Source organism: Lissotriton helveticus, chromosome 8 (assembly GCF_964261635.1).
Source record: "Lissotriton helveticus chromosome 8, aLisHel1.1, whole genome shotgun sequence".
Lineage (NCBI taxonomy): Eukaryota > Metazoa > Chordata > Amphibia > Caudata > Salamandridae > Lissotriton > Lissotriton helveticus.
Window position 1 is genome coordinate 1102692699 of NC_136069.1, and position 17773 is coordinate 1102710471.

The window sequence follows — 17773 nt, forward strand, 5'->3', positions numbered from 1 at the left end:
AAATACAATACGTCTGGCCATGAACAGAGATGGCCACCTAGTAGCAGAGCTCTGCTCTGAGGGAGTCTCCGAGTGGAGGCTGTGGCGTACTAGAGACGGTGGAGGACCCGCACTTCGATGATCCTCAGTGGGGAAGCACTTTGAATGGCTCCGATCCCATTATTGCAGCCGATGCCCCTCAAACAGGGGACATTTAATGAAGTGAGTGTACTGGACCTGGAGGCATGATAGAAGCCTCAGCCCTGCCAAGCCCTGTAACCCCACCCTCTGCCTCTGAGCCGCGGCTCCTTCAGGCCGGGCCAGCTCTCCATGGCCTACTGAAAGCTTATCGCGTGCTGGGGACTGGCCACAGCGAGCAGCGCAGCGTGCCCTAATACCCCAGGGGTACGCCAAGAGACAGCCATACCAGCAGAACCATATTTAGACGCATCGGACGCACAGCCATCGGGGAAAGCATCTGAGGGGCAAATGCTGAAGGGCAGACTGACAGGCAGTGAAAGACAGACTGACAATTCGAAGCAGCCAATCTCTTATGCTTTATATACAACAATATAGCCTGCTTTTCAAAGGGGAACACCGATCCCCCAAGAGGTGGGTGCAGTAAGTGACTGCACCTGCCTACAGGAAAATCTATGTGGGGCAATATGACTCCTACCACTTAGAACTGACACCATTGGGTGGCACACTGACTATGTGCCACCTCTGTGTAGTACACAGTAAGTGCATCCCCTGACAGCGCCTTTGCTTTTGGGCCTGTGTATGTAATCTAGCATGGGTGCAGATGCAAAATATTTGCTCATTTGAATCGGGCCATGCCCCCTTGCAAATGATGGAATATCCCTATGAGATGGTGCCATTGAACATGCAGCTCTGGTGTGGTCTGTATTACAGAAGGGGCTGCTCAAGTCTTCAGCCCCTTCTGTAATATCAAAGTGCCTTAGGGTGCAGATAGCAAGTGCACATGCATGATGCGCCCCTGAAGTACTCAGGCCCATATTTATGAAGGGTTTGCATTGCCCTTGCCCCAAACAAGGGTATGCAAAGGTGACACGAAACCTAAATGAGATTTAGCAAGCCACACAAAGGCAGAAAATCGCTGCCTTGCATTACTATGCGGCAGGGAGGTGTTCCATGGGTGGAGCATGGAGGTTTCCATGCATTCACCCATGCAGTCTGACTCTTTCTCAGATTTAGCATCACTGGTAGTCCTGGGAGTGTATCAGAATAGTACACCTCCCCACCATAGGTGCAATGAGAAGGAATATCTTTATTTCTCCTCATTGTTTCCTCTGCATTCTGCAGCACATTTAGAAAAAGTAAAACACCTCTAAGGATTGTTTTTCTGCAGAAAGGTGCCACTTACTGCACAAAAACATTTCTGTCTACAATGCATGCACCTTTGCACCATGGTGAAAAGTTGCCTGTGTTGGTGCTGGGCAGCAGTTTGTGCACCAGTGCAGGCAGAGAATGCTAAATATGGTGCATTTCTGCTCTCTCCCTTTCATGCAGCACAGAAAGGTGGCTTCATGCATTGTGTAAAATATTGATAAATATGGACCTCAGTGTAAAACGGTCATATTTGTGCATTGATGCTCTAATATGCATCACTTTCAGTTGACATTTGGTGAGTGGATCGGGGCCAGCTGTCACGCGCTCCAGGCTCTCCACAGTATGAGCACTGGAGTGCATTTACATGTAGAAACCTGTAGCAGTCTTAAAAATCCCTGAGTATTAAAATGCCTGTGGTAGGGTACTCCTCTGCCCAAGACTTTTATGAATGTTGAAGGACAGAGACCTGGAGTGCCCAAAGGGTGCATTTATAATCCCTGACCATCTTGCACATTCTTCACAACACCATTCGGTGGAAGACTGCAGTAGTGAACAGAAATATCTACCGGGTGAACACCTTTGAGAATAAATGAATCCATTTGTGAGTAAGGAATATTCTCTGCCTCTCCCGGCATCTCCCATGGTGCTTGGGGCAAATCTTGAATTGTTATTTGTAAAACACATACCCACAGGGTATTTTGCACATGTGATTTGAGAGCTACAACATACAGAAATTATGATTTAGTTTCCAAGAATTATTTTTTTAATAGGACGTATACCCTTTTACCTTACTTTTCCTATGTTTGAGATCTATTTAAGTTGTACCTTATTAATTTGTTGTTGCTTTTCCTTCCCAGGTTCAATAGTATCAATTCTTTATCTGAAAACTCTTTTGCTGGACTTTCAAAATTGGAGTTGCTAATGATTCATGGGAATGAAATCCACGCTATACCGAATGGGGTGTTCAGGGATCTATCGTCTTTGCAGGTAATATACCCTAAGGGCTAAGCAGTGATGCTCACTAAACGTTCTATTTATATATTGTATAATGCAGAAAGAGAAACTGTCACTGTGTGATTCTAATGTGAAAGAAGTCAATGTATTTTAACATTAATAAACTGGTCTATATTTTGCCACTTTGATTATTATTGCAAGAGCCCTTCAGTGACAACACTCAGAAACACTTCCCTTTAATCCACTGCTCCAAATCTGGTTATATATCCACTAAACAAGTGGCAACTAAAATTAGAAACGAGAGGAATTAAATGGTGCTCTAAAACGACAAGTGAATTTGTTTTATATAGCTCGTTCAGTTGGGAAATGTCTGTGAGGCAGGCTATTTCAGGATTGGTGTAGGGTTGGATATCTTTACCCAAACTCCCTTCTTTATCCTTTGTCCGTAAAGTATCAAGGAAAATTTATCTTCAGCCAGTAATTTCACAATCACCTTCTGGTAAAGCTGAGGAACAATCGTTCGCTTCAGCATTTTCAAATATTGACCACACATTGCCTAATTCTCCATTCATCCTCCCCATCCCGACCCTACGTTTGAGAAGAGGATTTTGCTTGTGATTTTGAGTACCCACAAACCAATGTATTTGCACGTGTTCACTGCAGATTCCAATGACCCATGCCAACCTTGTGAAACACCTCTTTCCCTTCTAAACTTATGAAAGCAGAAGTTCCACCCAACGTGAGCATTTTCCATGTTTACAAATTTAAAGTTACACCAGATTTGAGTCTATAAAGTAAGCCTTTGAGGTTACTCATGCAAACTTCTGTCTTTGCACACTCAAAATAAAATGCATAAATACATAAATAAATAAAAGAAAGCTATGTGAGGAAAAATGCTTCTGAATTTCAACCAAGGTTTTTTTTTTATCTTTGATGAGTTCTTGCATTTTCTTTCTCCTAGGAATTGATCTTTCTAAATTTCACATTTGTATCAGTCATGCATATCTAAGTTCTCGGGGCACATTTTTCAATGTATGCGTTATTAGAAAATTGGAATGTGGAGCACTCCATTGAATACAATGGAGTGCTCTGTGCTTCTACGGGCCAGTAAAGCCCCACAGAGCAACATTCCACAATTGAATAAAGGCCTCTCGGAGCCCGAGGGGACTTCAATCCCCTCGGGCTCCTGAAGCCTTTGTTTTATTTATTAGAACATTCTACCCTCTAGTGGCAGAATGTTCTATTAGCCTTATAGCCCTTCGTAGTTGGGCTGCACCGGCCATTAAAGTCCCGCTCCCTTGTTAAAGGCCCTCGCCACAGGACTTTAACGCTGGAGTGGGCCTTTAATGGCCGGTATAGCCCGCTACGGTGCGCTATAAGGCCACATTAGAATGTTTCACAGTTTGAGATAGCAAATAGTTTTAATAATTATATTGATAAGCACACCAAGCTCCAGAGTATTTTGGTATTCAGGTTTGCATAAACACTTTTAATAAAGCTGGTTTCGAAGAAGAATGCTTTGGGGAGAGCAGTGTCAGCAGAATTCGTCGATAAAGCACCGTGTCTTTAATACACCCTCTCTTCAATATACATTTTAGGGACAGCATTAATAAACAATCCAGATTGTCGCATAGACAGCATGATTGTGGCAAAGGCCAAAATTGTCAGACTACATAATACGGTGACTGTAGATTACATAGTCATCAAGAAGGTTGACCAATCTTTTGCTGCTGTTCAAGTTAGGTGTATTATTTAGACCACAAGGGCAATTTTGATAATTCTTGCACTGAAACTGTTTTTCACCATTGACATTGTGATCACTTGTCTTGTCAGTAATTGATCTGGTTCTTGTTACCTCTTCCTTGTGCATTGTTACTGGCTTGGGGACTTGTTGTTATGTTTTCGCAGTATCTTAATGATGGCAGCAGCTTTAACAATTCAGAGAGTCTAAATGGGAGGAACAGAAGGGGCAAGTGCAGGAATGTCATTACACAATTCAAATGTTTGTTTGATGCCCCCAGTGACCTCACTACCACCCTTTAACAGTGCTCCCCAATCTCCATAACCACTCTGTCTCAAATGCATGTAATTAGTCTTATAATCCAACTCATACCAGTGTAGGGTGTCAGAGCACTTTACATCACACACACACATTGCACGGAGACAATTAATCATAGGTGTGTAAATCAGAGTAAAGGAAATGTAACATGAGACAGAGGTGAGAACTCACATGTCATCCAGACTAATAGGCAGTATAGTTAAAGAGTGCTTGGTCAGGAGAAGCAGAAACTCAGAACGTAAAACGCAACACCATAGGTGGAGGTGACCAAGCGGTCCACAATGGCAGACACGCTTTAACCACATGCGCGCTAGTGGTTTTCCCGCTGCGCGCTGCGTTTTAAAAAAAAACGCGTTACATGACAAGCTCAGCTCGTCATGACCGTACGAGCGTCGTCGCTCATGACGAGCTGAGCTCGTCATGAGCGCGGAAGGGGTTAAGTGAGTTTCGGAGGCCCACTTGCAATTCTGCACTTATCCTTATTCATCAGCCTGCATTTTACCCACACTATCCCGGTCATACCGTCCTCTGTGCTCGCATCACTCCGGGGAGCTGCCGGACTCGGATCGAGACTGGGATGCCGCAGCTATGCCGGCCGACTGAAGAAGCCCGGGCCTACATGGCATTTTGGATCATCCTAATCTGCTTGACAGCTGAGTCAGGCGGCGTCCGGGACCATCCTGATTGAGGCGGCGGCTGAGAAGTGGAAACATTGAAAGCAGGCCGAGGCTCGTCATCTGTTTGCCGGCAGCCCCCTGGAGACAGGCTGTGAAGTTGCTCCGGGCTTGGGACCGGGACTGCTGGAGGCCTTCATCATTGTGAGCTGCGGTCTTGTGCAGCACCGCAGGGGTGTAGCCAGGATGGGGTGACGCTGCGCTCAGGGGACTTGCTTGTCGGTAACGCTGGATTCCCCAATTTTGTCCTGTTGGGGCTTTCCTGTTGCCGCTGCAGCCCTGAATCTGCCTCTTTTTCCTTGGGAGGTAGCAGCTTCCTGAGACATGAACTAAGATCCGGAACCCAGGGGACTCTTCGTTGTGCTGTGCCCCAGCCTGGACCCTAACTTGCTGTCCATCCACCTGGACTGCGGCGCCTGATCCTTTCTGGTGTTCCGGCCGTGGCCTAGGTTGTGACCCCGGGTGAACTGCTTGGTGCTGACTCTGCAGCCCTGCTGGAGGTGGTGGCCATCTTGTGATCTGCTGTGATCAGCATCTCCTCTGCGCGGTATGCAGACTTGACCCGTTGCTGCTCTGGGGCTCTGAGAAGTGGGTAGATGTGACCCGCATTGCTCTTCGCCAGTGCCCTACATCCTGGTGGTAGAGACCCTTAGGTATCATCACTTACCTGTGCCCTGGCCTCCCTGGTGTACCTGTGACTAATCCATCCCCTATAACTACCTTCCGAGACCGCAGGCACATGGATGCTGCGTAACGCTGCTGAAGGGGGCTGGGCGGAGGCACCCATTAGGGGGGTGGATGGTGACTACACACGGAAGCTGCTGGACTAGGCCCAGTGCAGCCTGTACCTGATGGCCTCCTTTCCACCTGCCTCCTGCCTACCCTGAAGATAGACGTCGCCCCAGATGGGCGGCTGCAGGGGTTCCCTCGCTCCTAGGAGACAGCGCTATTCTAATTGGGGACCACGACAAGCTCGCCCTGCGTGCCGAACCCTGTAGACCTATACTACAACAATTGGAACCAACAAATACCGCTGACAATGACCCGAGATAAACTACAGGGCACCAAACAGAGCACACTGGATCACTCTGCCAGGGCACAGGAGGCAGAGCCTGCAGTTCCGGCCTCCACCAGCTCAGACAACTCTGCGCTGATGGCAGCGATAACTTAATCCTGTGATGCTCTAGAGGCCAGGATCGGTGCAGTGGGGTCGAATGTTATGCTGATCCTCCAAGATCTTCGCAAGGCAGTCGACAGGATATCGAAGCTGAGACCCATATATCTACTACAGAGGATACAGTTACAGCCCTCCAAAAGTAAGTATCCTCTTCGGAGTCCATTATGAAGGGGCTTGCGATCAGGGCGGAGGATGCCAAGGGCAGAGCTCAGAGGAACAATCTTCAGTTCGTGGGCTACCCGTAGGGCTGCGAAGGCAACAACATGGAACAGTTCCTTACTGCGTGGATTGCGGGATGGATCCCTCAGTTTGCCTTGTCTCAATGCTTTATTCTTGAACGTGCCCACCGCGCCTTGATGCAGAAGCCTCCCTCCAGGGCCAGACCATGGCCCATTATCGCCAGACTCCTGAACTTTCCTGATTGGGATTCCATCCTCGCGCAGAACAGACTGGCAGGCAAACATTACTATGACTCTCATCCCATTAAAATTTTCCCGGATTATACGAGACTGGTGCAACAATGCTGACAGTCATTCATGGCAGCGACGGCCTGGCTCAGAGATTTGAAGATACAGTATGCCCTGCTTTTCCTGGCACGTTTGCAGGTTATCTATAAGTCACGTACACTGTTCTTCGATACCCCCGAAGAGGTCTTCATCTGGGTGGACGAGAGACAGAAGCTCAAGTCACACCCCACCACCTATCGACTCAGAGTCCTCCTCTGGGGAGGCCACATGGAAGACTGTCAAACCTAAAGAGAATCAAACAGTAGATCACGCTCAAGGCGCCGCTCAAATTCACAGGGGACTTCCACCTCCCGAGTGGATGAAGACGAATATGAACTATCACTGTCACACAATGGAGACTGAAGGTCGTGAATACAATGTTTGTTTGGCTGATGACAATATTCTCAGGGCCCCTGTGGGATCTTTCCCCCCATAACCCTTCTCTCAGTATCTGAGAACTTTATCAATGTATGAGGATAGTTTACTGGGATCCTTAAGTTTGGGGTTATGCCTTTCCCCCATGTTGGAGCAGGAGTAGGGCCCAAACCGCAACAGATACTTAAACTGTTCTGAGGTATTGTATGAATGGGAGGGGGGGGCTCGGGGAATGATTACTTACGTTGTTTGTGTTGTGCCATGTTTTCTTAGTGCTTATGATCTTCCTGCCATGCAACAAGTCATGCTACACATTTATTCTTCACAATATGACATATGTCAGACCCCGCTAGTAGACTCAAAATAGTTACCTGGAATATACGGTGTGATGGACAAGATCAAGAGAGGGGCAGTCCTGCGACAGGCCAAATGTGCTTAAGCCGATGTCCTGCTACTGGAGGAAACCCACCTTCTGGGTTCCAAAGCACCATGTCTTTCTTGGTTTGGCTATGTGCATATCTTCCATGCTGGCTTTACCAGGGGTTCCCATGGGGTGGCAGTCCTTATTCATCAGAGAGTCCCCTTTAAACATACTAAAACATGGATTGACCCCCTGGGCAGATATATGGTTGTGACTGGCATGCTATATGGGGAACTCATTACCTTTGGCAGCATATATGCACCCCCCCTTATCTGATTCATTTGTGGAATGCCTGACTAGAATAATGTCAGAGATACCCAAGGGCCTCTCCATTCTGGGCGGTGATTGGAATGATGTCTTGACATTGACTCAAGATAGATGGAGGTCAAGTGGAGGGTCGGGACTACTCAGCGTAACACGACTACAGTCATTGGTTTGGGACATGGGCTGGATGGACACGTGGTGACATTTACACCCGACAGTACAAAGGTACATATACTACTCTGCAGTGCATGATTCATTCTCATGTTTAGACTATATATTTATACCGACCACTTACTATTATCACATTGCGTCGGTCGATATTTTACCTAGGGGCCTGTCGGATCCCTCTCCCATAGTGCTGACATTGCGACTGGCCATAGCCCGCCCTCCCTTTCGATGGTGCCTTTCAACGTGGCACCTTCATGATCTACAATATAAAGTCTATATGCATCAGGCCCTTACTGCTTGTTTAACTGAATACTTGGGCATGGTGAGCTAGGCGTTTACCATCTGGGAGGCTATGAAGCCAACCCTTAGGGGTGCCGACATATCATTTTGCATGGCCCAATGAAAGAAGCGTCGGAAAACATTGTTCCAGGCAGAGGCTCAAATATTAAATTTAGAAAAACGGAGTCGAGAGGTCGGGCAAATTCGCTGCAAGACCCTTTTCGCACAACAAGCACATGCCAATATTCTGCAAGATAAAGCCAGGCAGGCTTGGCTGGCTACCTGCACTCGAATATCTCAATGGGGATAGGTCATGTTCTTTCTTGCATCGCCTATGCCAACGGGCATCTCACCCACTAACCACACCTGGCATTCTGGGTGAGGATAGCCAAACGCTGACAGACCCAGCCCAGATCACGTCCAGCTTTGCAACATACTCAATCTATCTATATACCCCTAATGACGTGTTTCCTGCCTCCGTGATTAACCGTTTAATAGATGACTTACCTCCCAAAGCCCTCTCAGATACGACACAGGCGGAATTGGATGCACCCTTTACGACTGAGGAGCTGAGTGCAGCCCTTGCAGCCCTTCATACAGGCAAAGCTCCGGGTCCCGATGGCTTCCCGTGCAAGTTTTACGAGCTCTTTCAGTCCCAGTTTATTACCAACTATTTAGAGGCGGTGAATACGGCCCTTGAGGATGGGAGGCCCCTGCCTGTTTAGCGACATGCCGAAATTGTGGTATTTCTTAAGCCCTGTCACCCGCTCGGATCAACACTCCTCATATCGTTCCATATCACTGCTGAATCTGGAGGCCAAACTTCTGGCCAAAGCCCTTGCGAATCGTATCCTCCCCTTTTATAGCCGACCTCGTTCATCCAGACCAGGCGGGCTTTATGCCCAACTGGGCCACCCGACATAATATCCGCCAGGCCCATAAAGCAGTAGCAGCGATTGATCATCTGGACGGTCCAGCGGCATTGACACATACAGGGCATTTGATTCCTTGGGGTGGACGTACATGTTTGTTCTCCTACAGTGTCTTAATATTGGACCGCGTCTTCTATCCTATATTCGGCTGCTATATACAGATCTCACAGCTTCTGTTAGAGTGGTTGGGGTAGTCTTGAAGCCCTTCTCCATAGGGCATGGCACACGTTAGGGCTGTCCTCTGTCTCCCTACTTATTTGCGCTGGCACTGGAACCACTGGCATCATGAGTCCGGATAGAAGCACAGGTTAAGGGATTTAAGTGGCCAGGGAGAATGTCGGACCAGATCGCTCTTTATGCATACGTTGTCCTCTTCTTTATATCAGAGCCGTGCCAGATGGGGCCTCGTCTACTCCGCATAATGCAGATATTTGGAGAGACCTCTGGATTACATATGAATGCCCTGAAGTCGATACTTTGGCCTCTACGCGGGGACGCCAAAATGGGCACTTGGGCTGCTAATGTTACAATATCCACAACAGGTTTTAAATACCTTGGGGACCACCTGGCATCCTCCCAATTGGTGTCATGGGATACAAACATCACCCCATCTGGCTGTGCATCCAGGCTGAAATGAAGTCTTGGGCACGTATGCCTCTATCCATATTGGGTCACTCTGCGATTTTTAAAATGGTGTCACTCCCTCACATTCGCTACCAGCTGCAGGATCATCCCTTTCCAATACCACCCGCCTGGTTCCCCCAGCTTAATTCTAGACTGAGCCGCCTCCTTTTGAATGACCAGACCGCTAGATTCGCTCAAAAAATATGCTTCCAGTCTACCTATTGTGAGGGATAGCATCACCAGATGTTCAATCGTATCATGCAGCATATCATTTCTTAGTACTAAACGACTGGTGGTATGGAAGTAGGGATGACCTGGAGTATCAGGTGGATCAATGGCTTATGAGCAACACCCTACCACATTTGCTCCTACATACGGCAAGGGAGCTTCATCAGCTCCCACCTGCTACGCAGGTGGTCTTTGGACTATGGAAGCAATTGTTGCACAGAATGGGATGGTGGGGAAAACTGACAAAAGAAACTCCTCTTTGGTAGAGTGGCCTTATGCCACAGGTATCTACTTTGTCGGGACTTCAGAACTGAGATATCATTGGGATCGCTACGGTGGGGGACGTGGTGCACAGCACTGTTCTGAAGTCCTTTCAAGAGCTCCAGAAGGAATTCGAGATGCAGCGTACTCAGTTCTACAAGTATTTGCAATTTTGCCATGCCATAACACCTTACATAGCGACCCTGAAATCTATCCCAGAGTTTAACACGATAGAGGCTAAGTTCTTTATGGGCGATCTGGGAGACCACAAGACAGCCAAAATATATCAATCCCTGGTGACAAATCTCTCTACGACCCTAGACTTCCTCCGGGAGAGATGGCAGGTTGATCTCAGTCCACTGGACAATGATGATTAGACGGAAATATTGGAGTCCCCGAGGGGAGCCGCTATTGCTACACGCCTCAGATTCATTCAGTTTAAATATATACACCGCGCTTATTTTAGGAGACATAGGCTGTGGAGGGCAGGAGTGATAGCTTCCCCTACATGTATCCACTGTGGTAAAGCAGATGGTACGTTCATACACACCATTTTGGAATGTACGGGGCTCTGCAGATTTTGGACTGGGGTCACAACCTGTCTGTTGGAAGTACTGAGATGGGAAATTCCTTTGTCCCCTAAGCTTGCACTATTACATGTCACCGGAGAGATTGGGGGAAATTTGTACAAATTACACCTATTATTCTTGGGCCTTACCCTGGCCAAAAGGGATATAGCTAAGGCGTGGAAGGATCCAGCTCCACCTAAACTGGGAGCGTGGAGGGCGAGTCTAGACTGGTGTATGAACATGGAACAACCTATATTTAAAGGACGAGGTTGCCCGCAGAAACATTTCAAGATCTGGAAACAGTGGGCAGAATTTTGAGGTCTTATTTTGGAACCTCCTCCACCACGCTCTCCTGAAGTTGAAACCGCTGAATGATGGATCAAGGTGACAGGAGATGATACAAGCGCCTTTGACATATGGGAATTGGCTTGCAGGGTATGCTTACCGGATTATGGTATAACACATGGCACACTTAGTTATAAAGTTATGGGCTGCAGTTAACAAGCCCGAAATGTTCATTTTCTTTTACTGTAAATGTTATATGAAAGTTGGCAGATTGTTTTTTATAATTCTGACCTGAACGAACTGTATTTCTTCTGCTCGAGATGTGACTGTCTTATCTGCTGACTTAATAAAACTATGTTTTGGAGAAAAAAAATGCAACACCTTGGTTGGGGGCTCTTTTCAATAATAAGATTAATTTCTAACCAAATGTACCCTTTTTGTAACATTAGATTAATGAAAAACAGGAACAAAATCATAATTCTCTAATCTATACTTTGCAGTTTGCATGCAGCTGTTTGATGACACTGTTCCATATTAGGATTTTAACTTATAAAATAAATTGCAAGTACCAAATTGATCTCTAACATCATCAAAAACGTTATTTTCGGCTATTGCAGCCATAAAAGCACAATCACATTTACAACAAGATAAAATGTAATGCAGGTAAAACAATAGAATGACATTAGAAATACTGGCATAAATGCATGTAAGGGTATGGAAGTCACAATAGATGGTAATCACAGGTATCATTATTTATGGGAAGTCATAAAATTCTTACATTAAAAATATAATTTATAATAAAAAACATTAAAAAGAATTCATTGTACACATCCAATGTAGATACATATTTTCCCCTGTTTTTAAAACATCCATAATCGATTCTTCAGCCGGAAGGAGGGTATCTCTATCTCATGTATGCTTAACTCCAGTTACCGGGCTGAAAGATAGATTATTACCAAGTGAAGGGTTTAGAATGAATAAACACGGGACTGAGCACGCGTGTTCAACAGATAACTTCGTTTTATCCACATCGCAAGGAGGAATTTCGAAACTGCAACAGCATAAATTGGGTCAGTATCTGATTTTAGGATGCTAAATAGTTCTCGATAGTTCCTAATACCCAAGTTTCTGCACAGTTGTATCACCCATTTAGCCCTGGCCTTTTTATATGCCAGGCAGAAAAACAGTACATGAATGTCTGTTTCCTCCTCCACCAAACATCCAGGGCAGAGACAATGGTTTACACCCGACCACTTATTAGTTATTGTGTGAAGCGGGAGTGTCCCATATCTAAATTGCAGATACAACTTCCTTGCTAGTGGAGGTTGTATACAATCTAAAACCTCTTCAAATTGGTAGTGGCACTTAAAATCCAGGAACCTATATGTCAAACTTGTAGGTTTGGCTGCCTGAAGTAAGCTAGCCAATTTATACTCTTTCACAGCTTTGGCAAACAAATGTTTGGGAATAGCTAGCCACGATTCTTCCGGGGAGGTCCACAAGTCTTCCCTGCCCATTGCGCGAAAAGAATCCCTAACAAACGTCAACCAGGGAATTTTACCCAACACCCCCAGTATTGACATTACCGGTTGTAGTTCCTCCCTATAGTGTCTCAGCTCAGGTGTACTCCACAGCCGTCGCCAATAGAGCAGCGGTCGGGACAAGATTAGATCCACCATAAGTAGGATATCCAAATCCATCCTTAGCGGTACCAGGGATGTGTTGATTGGGAGTGCCAGTAATGAACTTATTTTCAGTGAGGGTCAAGGCATTAGATGGACTATGCCCCCACAGTTCTGCTCCATATAAAGAAGCTGACCGTGCTTGTACTTTATATATTTCTAGCGGTGGGCTAATAAGCTTTGTGGCGCAACCCTTCTGGACTTTTAGGATACCCCCAATTGCCTGAGTTAACCTCAAATTAGCCTTATTAATTTGGGGACCCCATCCCATTTTATCATTTAAAGCTAGGCCCAGGTAGTCAAATGTGTCTACCCGCTCAAGAGGCCTATCATTCATCATTGGGTGGGGACAATTAGTGGATTTGGCATGAAAGACCATGTATTTTGTTTTATTGATATTTACCACTAAGTTCCTCTTGCTACAAAACTGGCTAAATTCTATAAGAACTCGCTGCATCCCCATCGATGACTTTGAGAGGAGCAGGGTAGCATCCGCAAATATTAGTGCGGGAAATTTGCGGAATGCTATTTTAGGAGAGTCCAAATCCTTTGCAGCAAGTAAATCTTCTATTAAACCATTTAGGAAGAGGGAGAAAAGGGTCGGCACGAGCACACAACCCTGTCTTACCCCTGTACCAACAGGGAAAGGGGCTCTTAGTGGACCATTTCTGCCTTATCTAACTCTCGTGTAAGTACCCTCGTGGAGGCGTTTGAGTTGGAAACAAAGATAAGGTTGAACCCCCATGTCCAGTAGGATTCTCCACAACTGGTCACGGTCCACCATATCAAACGCTGATTTCAAATCCACGAAGGTAAGATACAGGCTCCCACCTTCCAGAACTATATGCTTCCAGTGGATCAGCTGGAGCCTAAACAGCTGGTCCACGGTTGAGGTTTGGGCTCTAAAACCAGCTTGCAACGGGTTAAAACATCACAGTCTTCTATCCATTCCTGTAATCTTCCTAATAAGACCCTTGCGATGATTTTTGTGTGTGACGTCAATAAGGCTGATGGGCCTATAGTTTACTGGTTCAAGGGGGGACCCTTTTTTATATATCGGAATGATCTCAGCACCAGCCCATGTTGGTGATACTGGAAGGCCAGGAAGAATTGCGTTAAAAAGGGATAGTAGATATGGGACCCACACTACTTGCTCATTTTTATACATGTTCCCTGGAATTCTGTCCAGTCCAGGTGCTTTGTTGGGTTGTATCTTTGCCAAAGCAGATAATACCTCCACCATAGTGCATGGGGGTGTATTCAATGGGGGTTCAAGGATGGGGTGAGGTTCTGACGTCTCGCTCCCACCCAAGTCATTGGACGGGCTTGAGTATAATTCCTTAAAATAGAGGTGCCAGGCATCCTCATCGATGTTTGGATTGATAGCGGTCCTACCCTCTATTTTTCCCGAATGGACCAGGTTCCAGAAACCTCTACTATCTTTTGCATACAAAGACATCTTGATAGCCTGCCATCTCTCTGTTTCCCATTCAGATTTTGCCTTTACAGTTATTTTCTTAACAACAGCCCTGGCTTCCCTAATACAAGCGTTATCGCCGCTCTTAAATGTTGACAACAATGCTCGCTTAGCTTCCCTACAATTCTTATTATACCAAGAATTTTTGTCCCTGCCGGGTTTGTAATTGGCCGGTCCACTTTTATAGAAAAAATCCCCTAGAATCTGTATCAATTCTTGGTGGACTTTTCCTAGGTTACTTACAGGCCCTGGGTTCATTGGGTTATCTGCTAAAAAACTAGCCTTGTCAATCAGGGGTATAATACTGGCATACAATTTAGGGATGTACGTTGTTACAATGCATGCTTTTACCACGCATGCTGTAACAACGCAAGTTTTAAAACGCATTCCATTACAACGCATTACACTGGGGGGTGCTGGATAGTGAATAGTTGAATTTACTATTCCAACACCAGTCCCCGTGGACACTAGGGAAGGTGTTGGATAGTAAATTAAAACTATTCCCTATCCTAGAGCGCCCCCCAGTGTAATGCGTTGTAATGGTTTTCGTTTTAAAGTCTGCATTGTAATAGCACTGCGTGCTAAAAGTTGCGTAGTAAAGGTTGTTCCCCACAATTTAGACATGGTTTCGGGTGATTGGTTAATTCTAGTCCATCGGATGCGTCTCCCTCCTTCTACAACAACCAGATTACTTTGGCGTAGATTAGTATGGTCTAGATTATCCGGCCCTCAAACAATTCCCCCCATATAATAATCCATGGTTGTAACCAGGAGGTTATAGTCAATTTCAGTATGTGTTTCAACACAGAAATCCGTCACTTTATCCCAGATCTCTACGCTGAGCAAAAGATAATCGATTACTGAGGTCTGGCCCAGGCCCGGACTGGACGTTGCGGGCACCGGCCAATTCCCCGGTGCGCCGCAAGGGTGGGGGCCGGTTTTGGCCTCCCGGGGGCCGTTTTTGTTACTGGACCGTTTTTGCAGCATAGCTGCAAAATCGGCCCTGTAACAAAATCGGCCGAAAACCGGCCCCACAAAGAGCTCGTTCGCACCCCCAATAGCCCCCCACTCCCTTGGGGGGGGGGGAGGGGCGGCCAAGCACTTTGCCAGGGCCGGTTTTCATTCCCAGTCCGGCCCTGGTGTGGCCAAGTCTCTCGAAGGTAGGGCGCCCCGGATTATCGCCCGGAATCCGTCCATTACATGCCCTTAAGGAGAAGGACAGGGTTAACGAAGTTAGTTGTAAGACTAACGGTGTCCAGCTCCTAGTCGGGTATGTATTAGGTTTTGGGATAGACCAGATAGCATCCTCGTCACTAGTGATGGATTGCATGAGACCATTAAAGGGTTCAAAGTGGGAGTTAAAATCCCCACCAATTATAAAATACATTTTACCCGCAAGTGTATTAAGAAGGTTTACCAGGGATTCAAGTGCCGTTGAAGTCCCACCATACTGGACTGGCCATGAGTAGACATTAATAAGGGCCAGTTTTGGGAGGTTCTTACATGTCAGAATGATGCATATGATGTCAGGGGAGTATGTTTCTACTCTCTTTATCTTACAGCCTAAATGTGATCGTACCCATATACATAAGCCCCCAGAAGGTCTGCCCCTTAATCCCTTGACTGATTGATCTCTATGACAAAAGAAATCACCCATTGAACTAAATATTTATATGCACTTTCTGATCTGCATGGTGCACGTTCTTTGCAGCACGCATATTAACCCTCTGCGCTAACCTACTCCGATCTCTCTCAAGGAAGAACATTAATCACCACAGTTCTCTTGACATTTTTATTGTTGCCTGAAAATTGCTGGAGGCAGCAGGTGGTTTTAAAAGTATCATGTACTTGCAAACACGGCGCCTCACCCGAAGTCAGCACCCGCTGCGGTGGCACTGGTCGCACCGCCCTGGAGTTGCCCTTGATTTAGGTTGTCACTGCTAAGCCTGACTGTGTGAGTACTTGACTTCTTGATGCTTCTGCTAGCTACTGCTTATTGAACTTCTTGTATCTCTTTGATGGAATTTCCTGTCCCACTTTTGACAGTGTGTCAAGATTGCAACAACAATAATATGAGTGTGATCAAAGGTGGGGTTGTAGAATACAGGCATATTGAACGATTCTTCCTCTGTGCCTAACTTACACTATAGAGGAAAAGCCTATCCATACCAGTTTCAAGTATTTACAGCAAGTATCAAGGCCCAGAGCCTAAACAGAGGAAGAGAAGTGTAAGCCTGAGTCGCAATAAATTACTAGATAAGGCACCAACAGATTACGCAAGATCGTCATTATACTGTAAAGTGATAGTTACAGCTATCTGAACTCCATACTATATGTAAACATATCGATCCCAAAACGTATCAATGATGTATTATTTCAAAGATGCAACACACATTGTTTATAAATGTTATCTGCTACTTTTAGAATTTTTTTGAAATTTTGATATTTTTAAAATGTCAATCAGCTTTATTTTTACGAGTTGAAATAGGGTAGGTACGCTGTTAAAGTTTTTAAACGGTTTGAACTCACTGGTAAAAGTTTTAAAAGCCATCATATAATCAGATAGTGATAGTGATGCTTTGTAGAATATCCTGCTCATGTAAAAATAAATTTGCTTTCTCATGCTGCTTCAACAAAGCGTTCATTTTAAATATAAATACCTAACAGGTTGATCTTATTGAATATTATAGTAAAACCCAACATTATTAGCAAAATAAGACATCTTTGGAACATTTGTTTTTGCTGCTATGTAACAGTCCTAACAGGACAAAAGAAACGTTGAAAGAAACAGCACTAATACGGTATACGTAATATGATATTAAATGGTAATATCTCTGTGCAGATTGGAATGGGACAAAAAGAATGACGCCGCCGAACGAATTGTTAGTAATCAGGCAACATGATAATGTTTAAACTTCAGAAATTGCCCTCTTGACCAGTGGCGGCTCCTCTGCAATGGCGGAGGAGCGTCACCCACTACCTGGCTCAGAGCCAGCAAATGTAAAATAAAACGATGCTCTTGCATCGTTTTATTTTACATTTGCTGGCTCTTAGCCAGCGGTCTTGGAAGGGGCATGGCTTAGGACTGGGAGGGGGAGAGGAGGGCTATGTGCACTCCTCTTTCTAAGTGCGCATTTGTGTTTTGGTCTGCCGTTTCAGGCCAACCAAAACACACATGCACACTTAGGTTTTTCTCCAGCCCAGCTGCATTGAGCAGCCAGCTGGAGAAACCACACAGACTCCTTGGTCTGAGCAGGGCATCTTTCTTGCCTGCTCAGACCAATTCCCGCACTGCTCTGCAGGATGGGCATTGGATGAGAGTCTGGGTCCCAGGAGCTGCTGGGACCCAGGAAATGAGAGGAGGTGAACGCAACACTGGAAATGGCTGGCCGTGGCAGCAAAAAGTAATCCCCCTGCGAGGCCTCCCACACGACACCACCCGACCTACTACCCTGTGTTTATTGTAGCCGCAGCTGCCCTTGACCAGTGCAAGTGTTTCTCTTCTCTCA

The 17773-nt window shown here is 45.9% G+C and overlaps 1 protein-coding gene across 1 annotated transcript in view; it reads left to right on the top strand.

Annotated features, from left to right (window-relative positions):
* Nucleotides 1-17773, top strand: part of MXRA5 (matrix remodeling associated 5) — a 302010-nt gene that overhangs the window by 210992 nt on the left and 73245 nt on the right. Inside the window, exon 3 of the mRNA XM_078657987.1 lies at nucleotides 2187-2316. Coding sequence (XP_078514113.1) covers nucleotides 2187-2316 — 130 coding nt within the window. The remainder of the gene's footprint in view (nucleotides 1-2186; nucleotides 2317-17773) is intronic.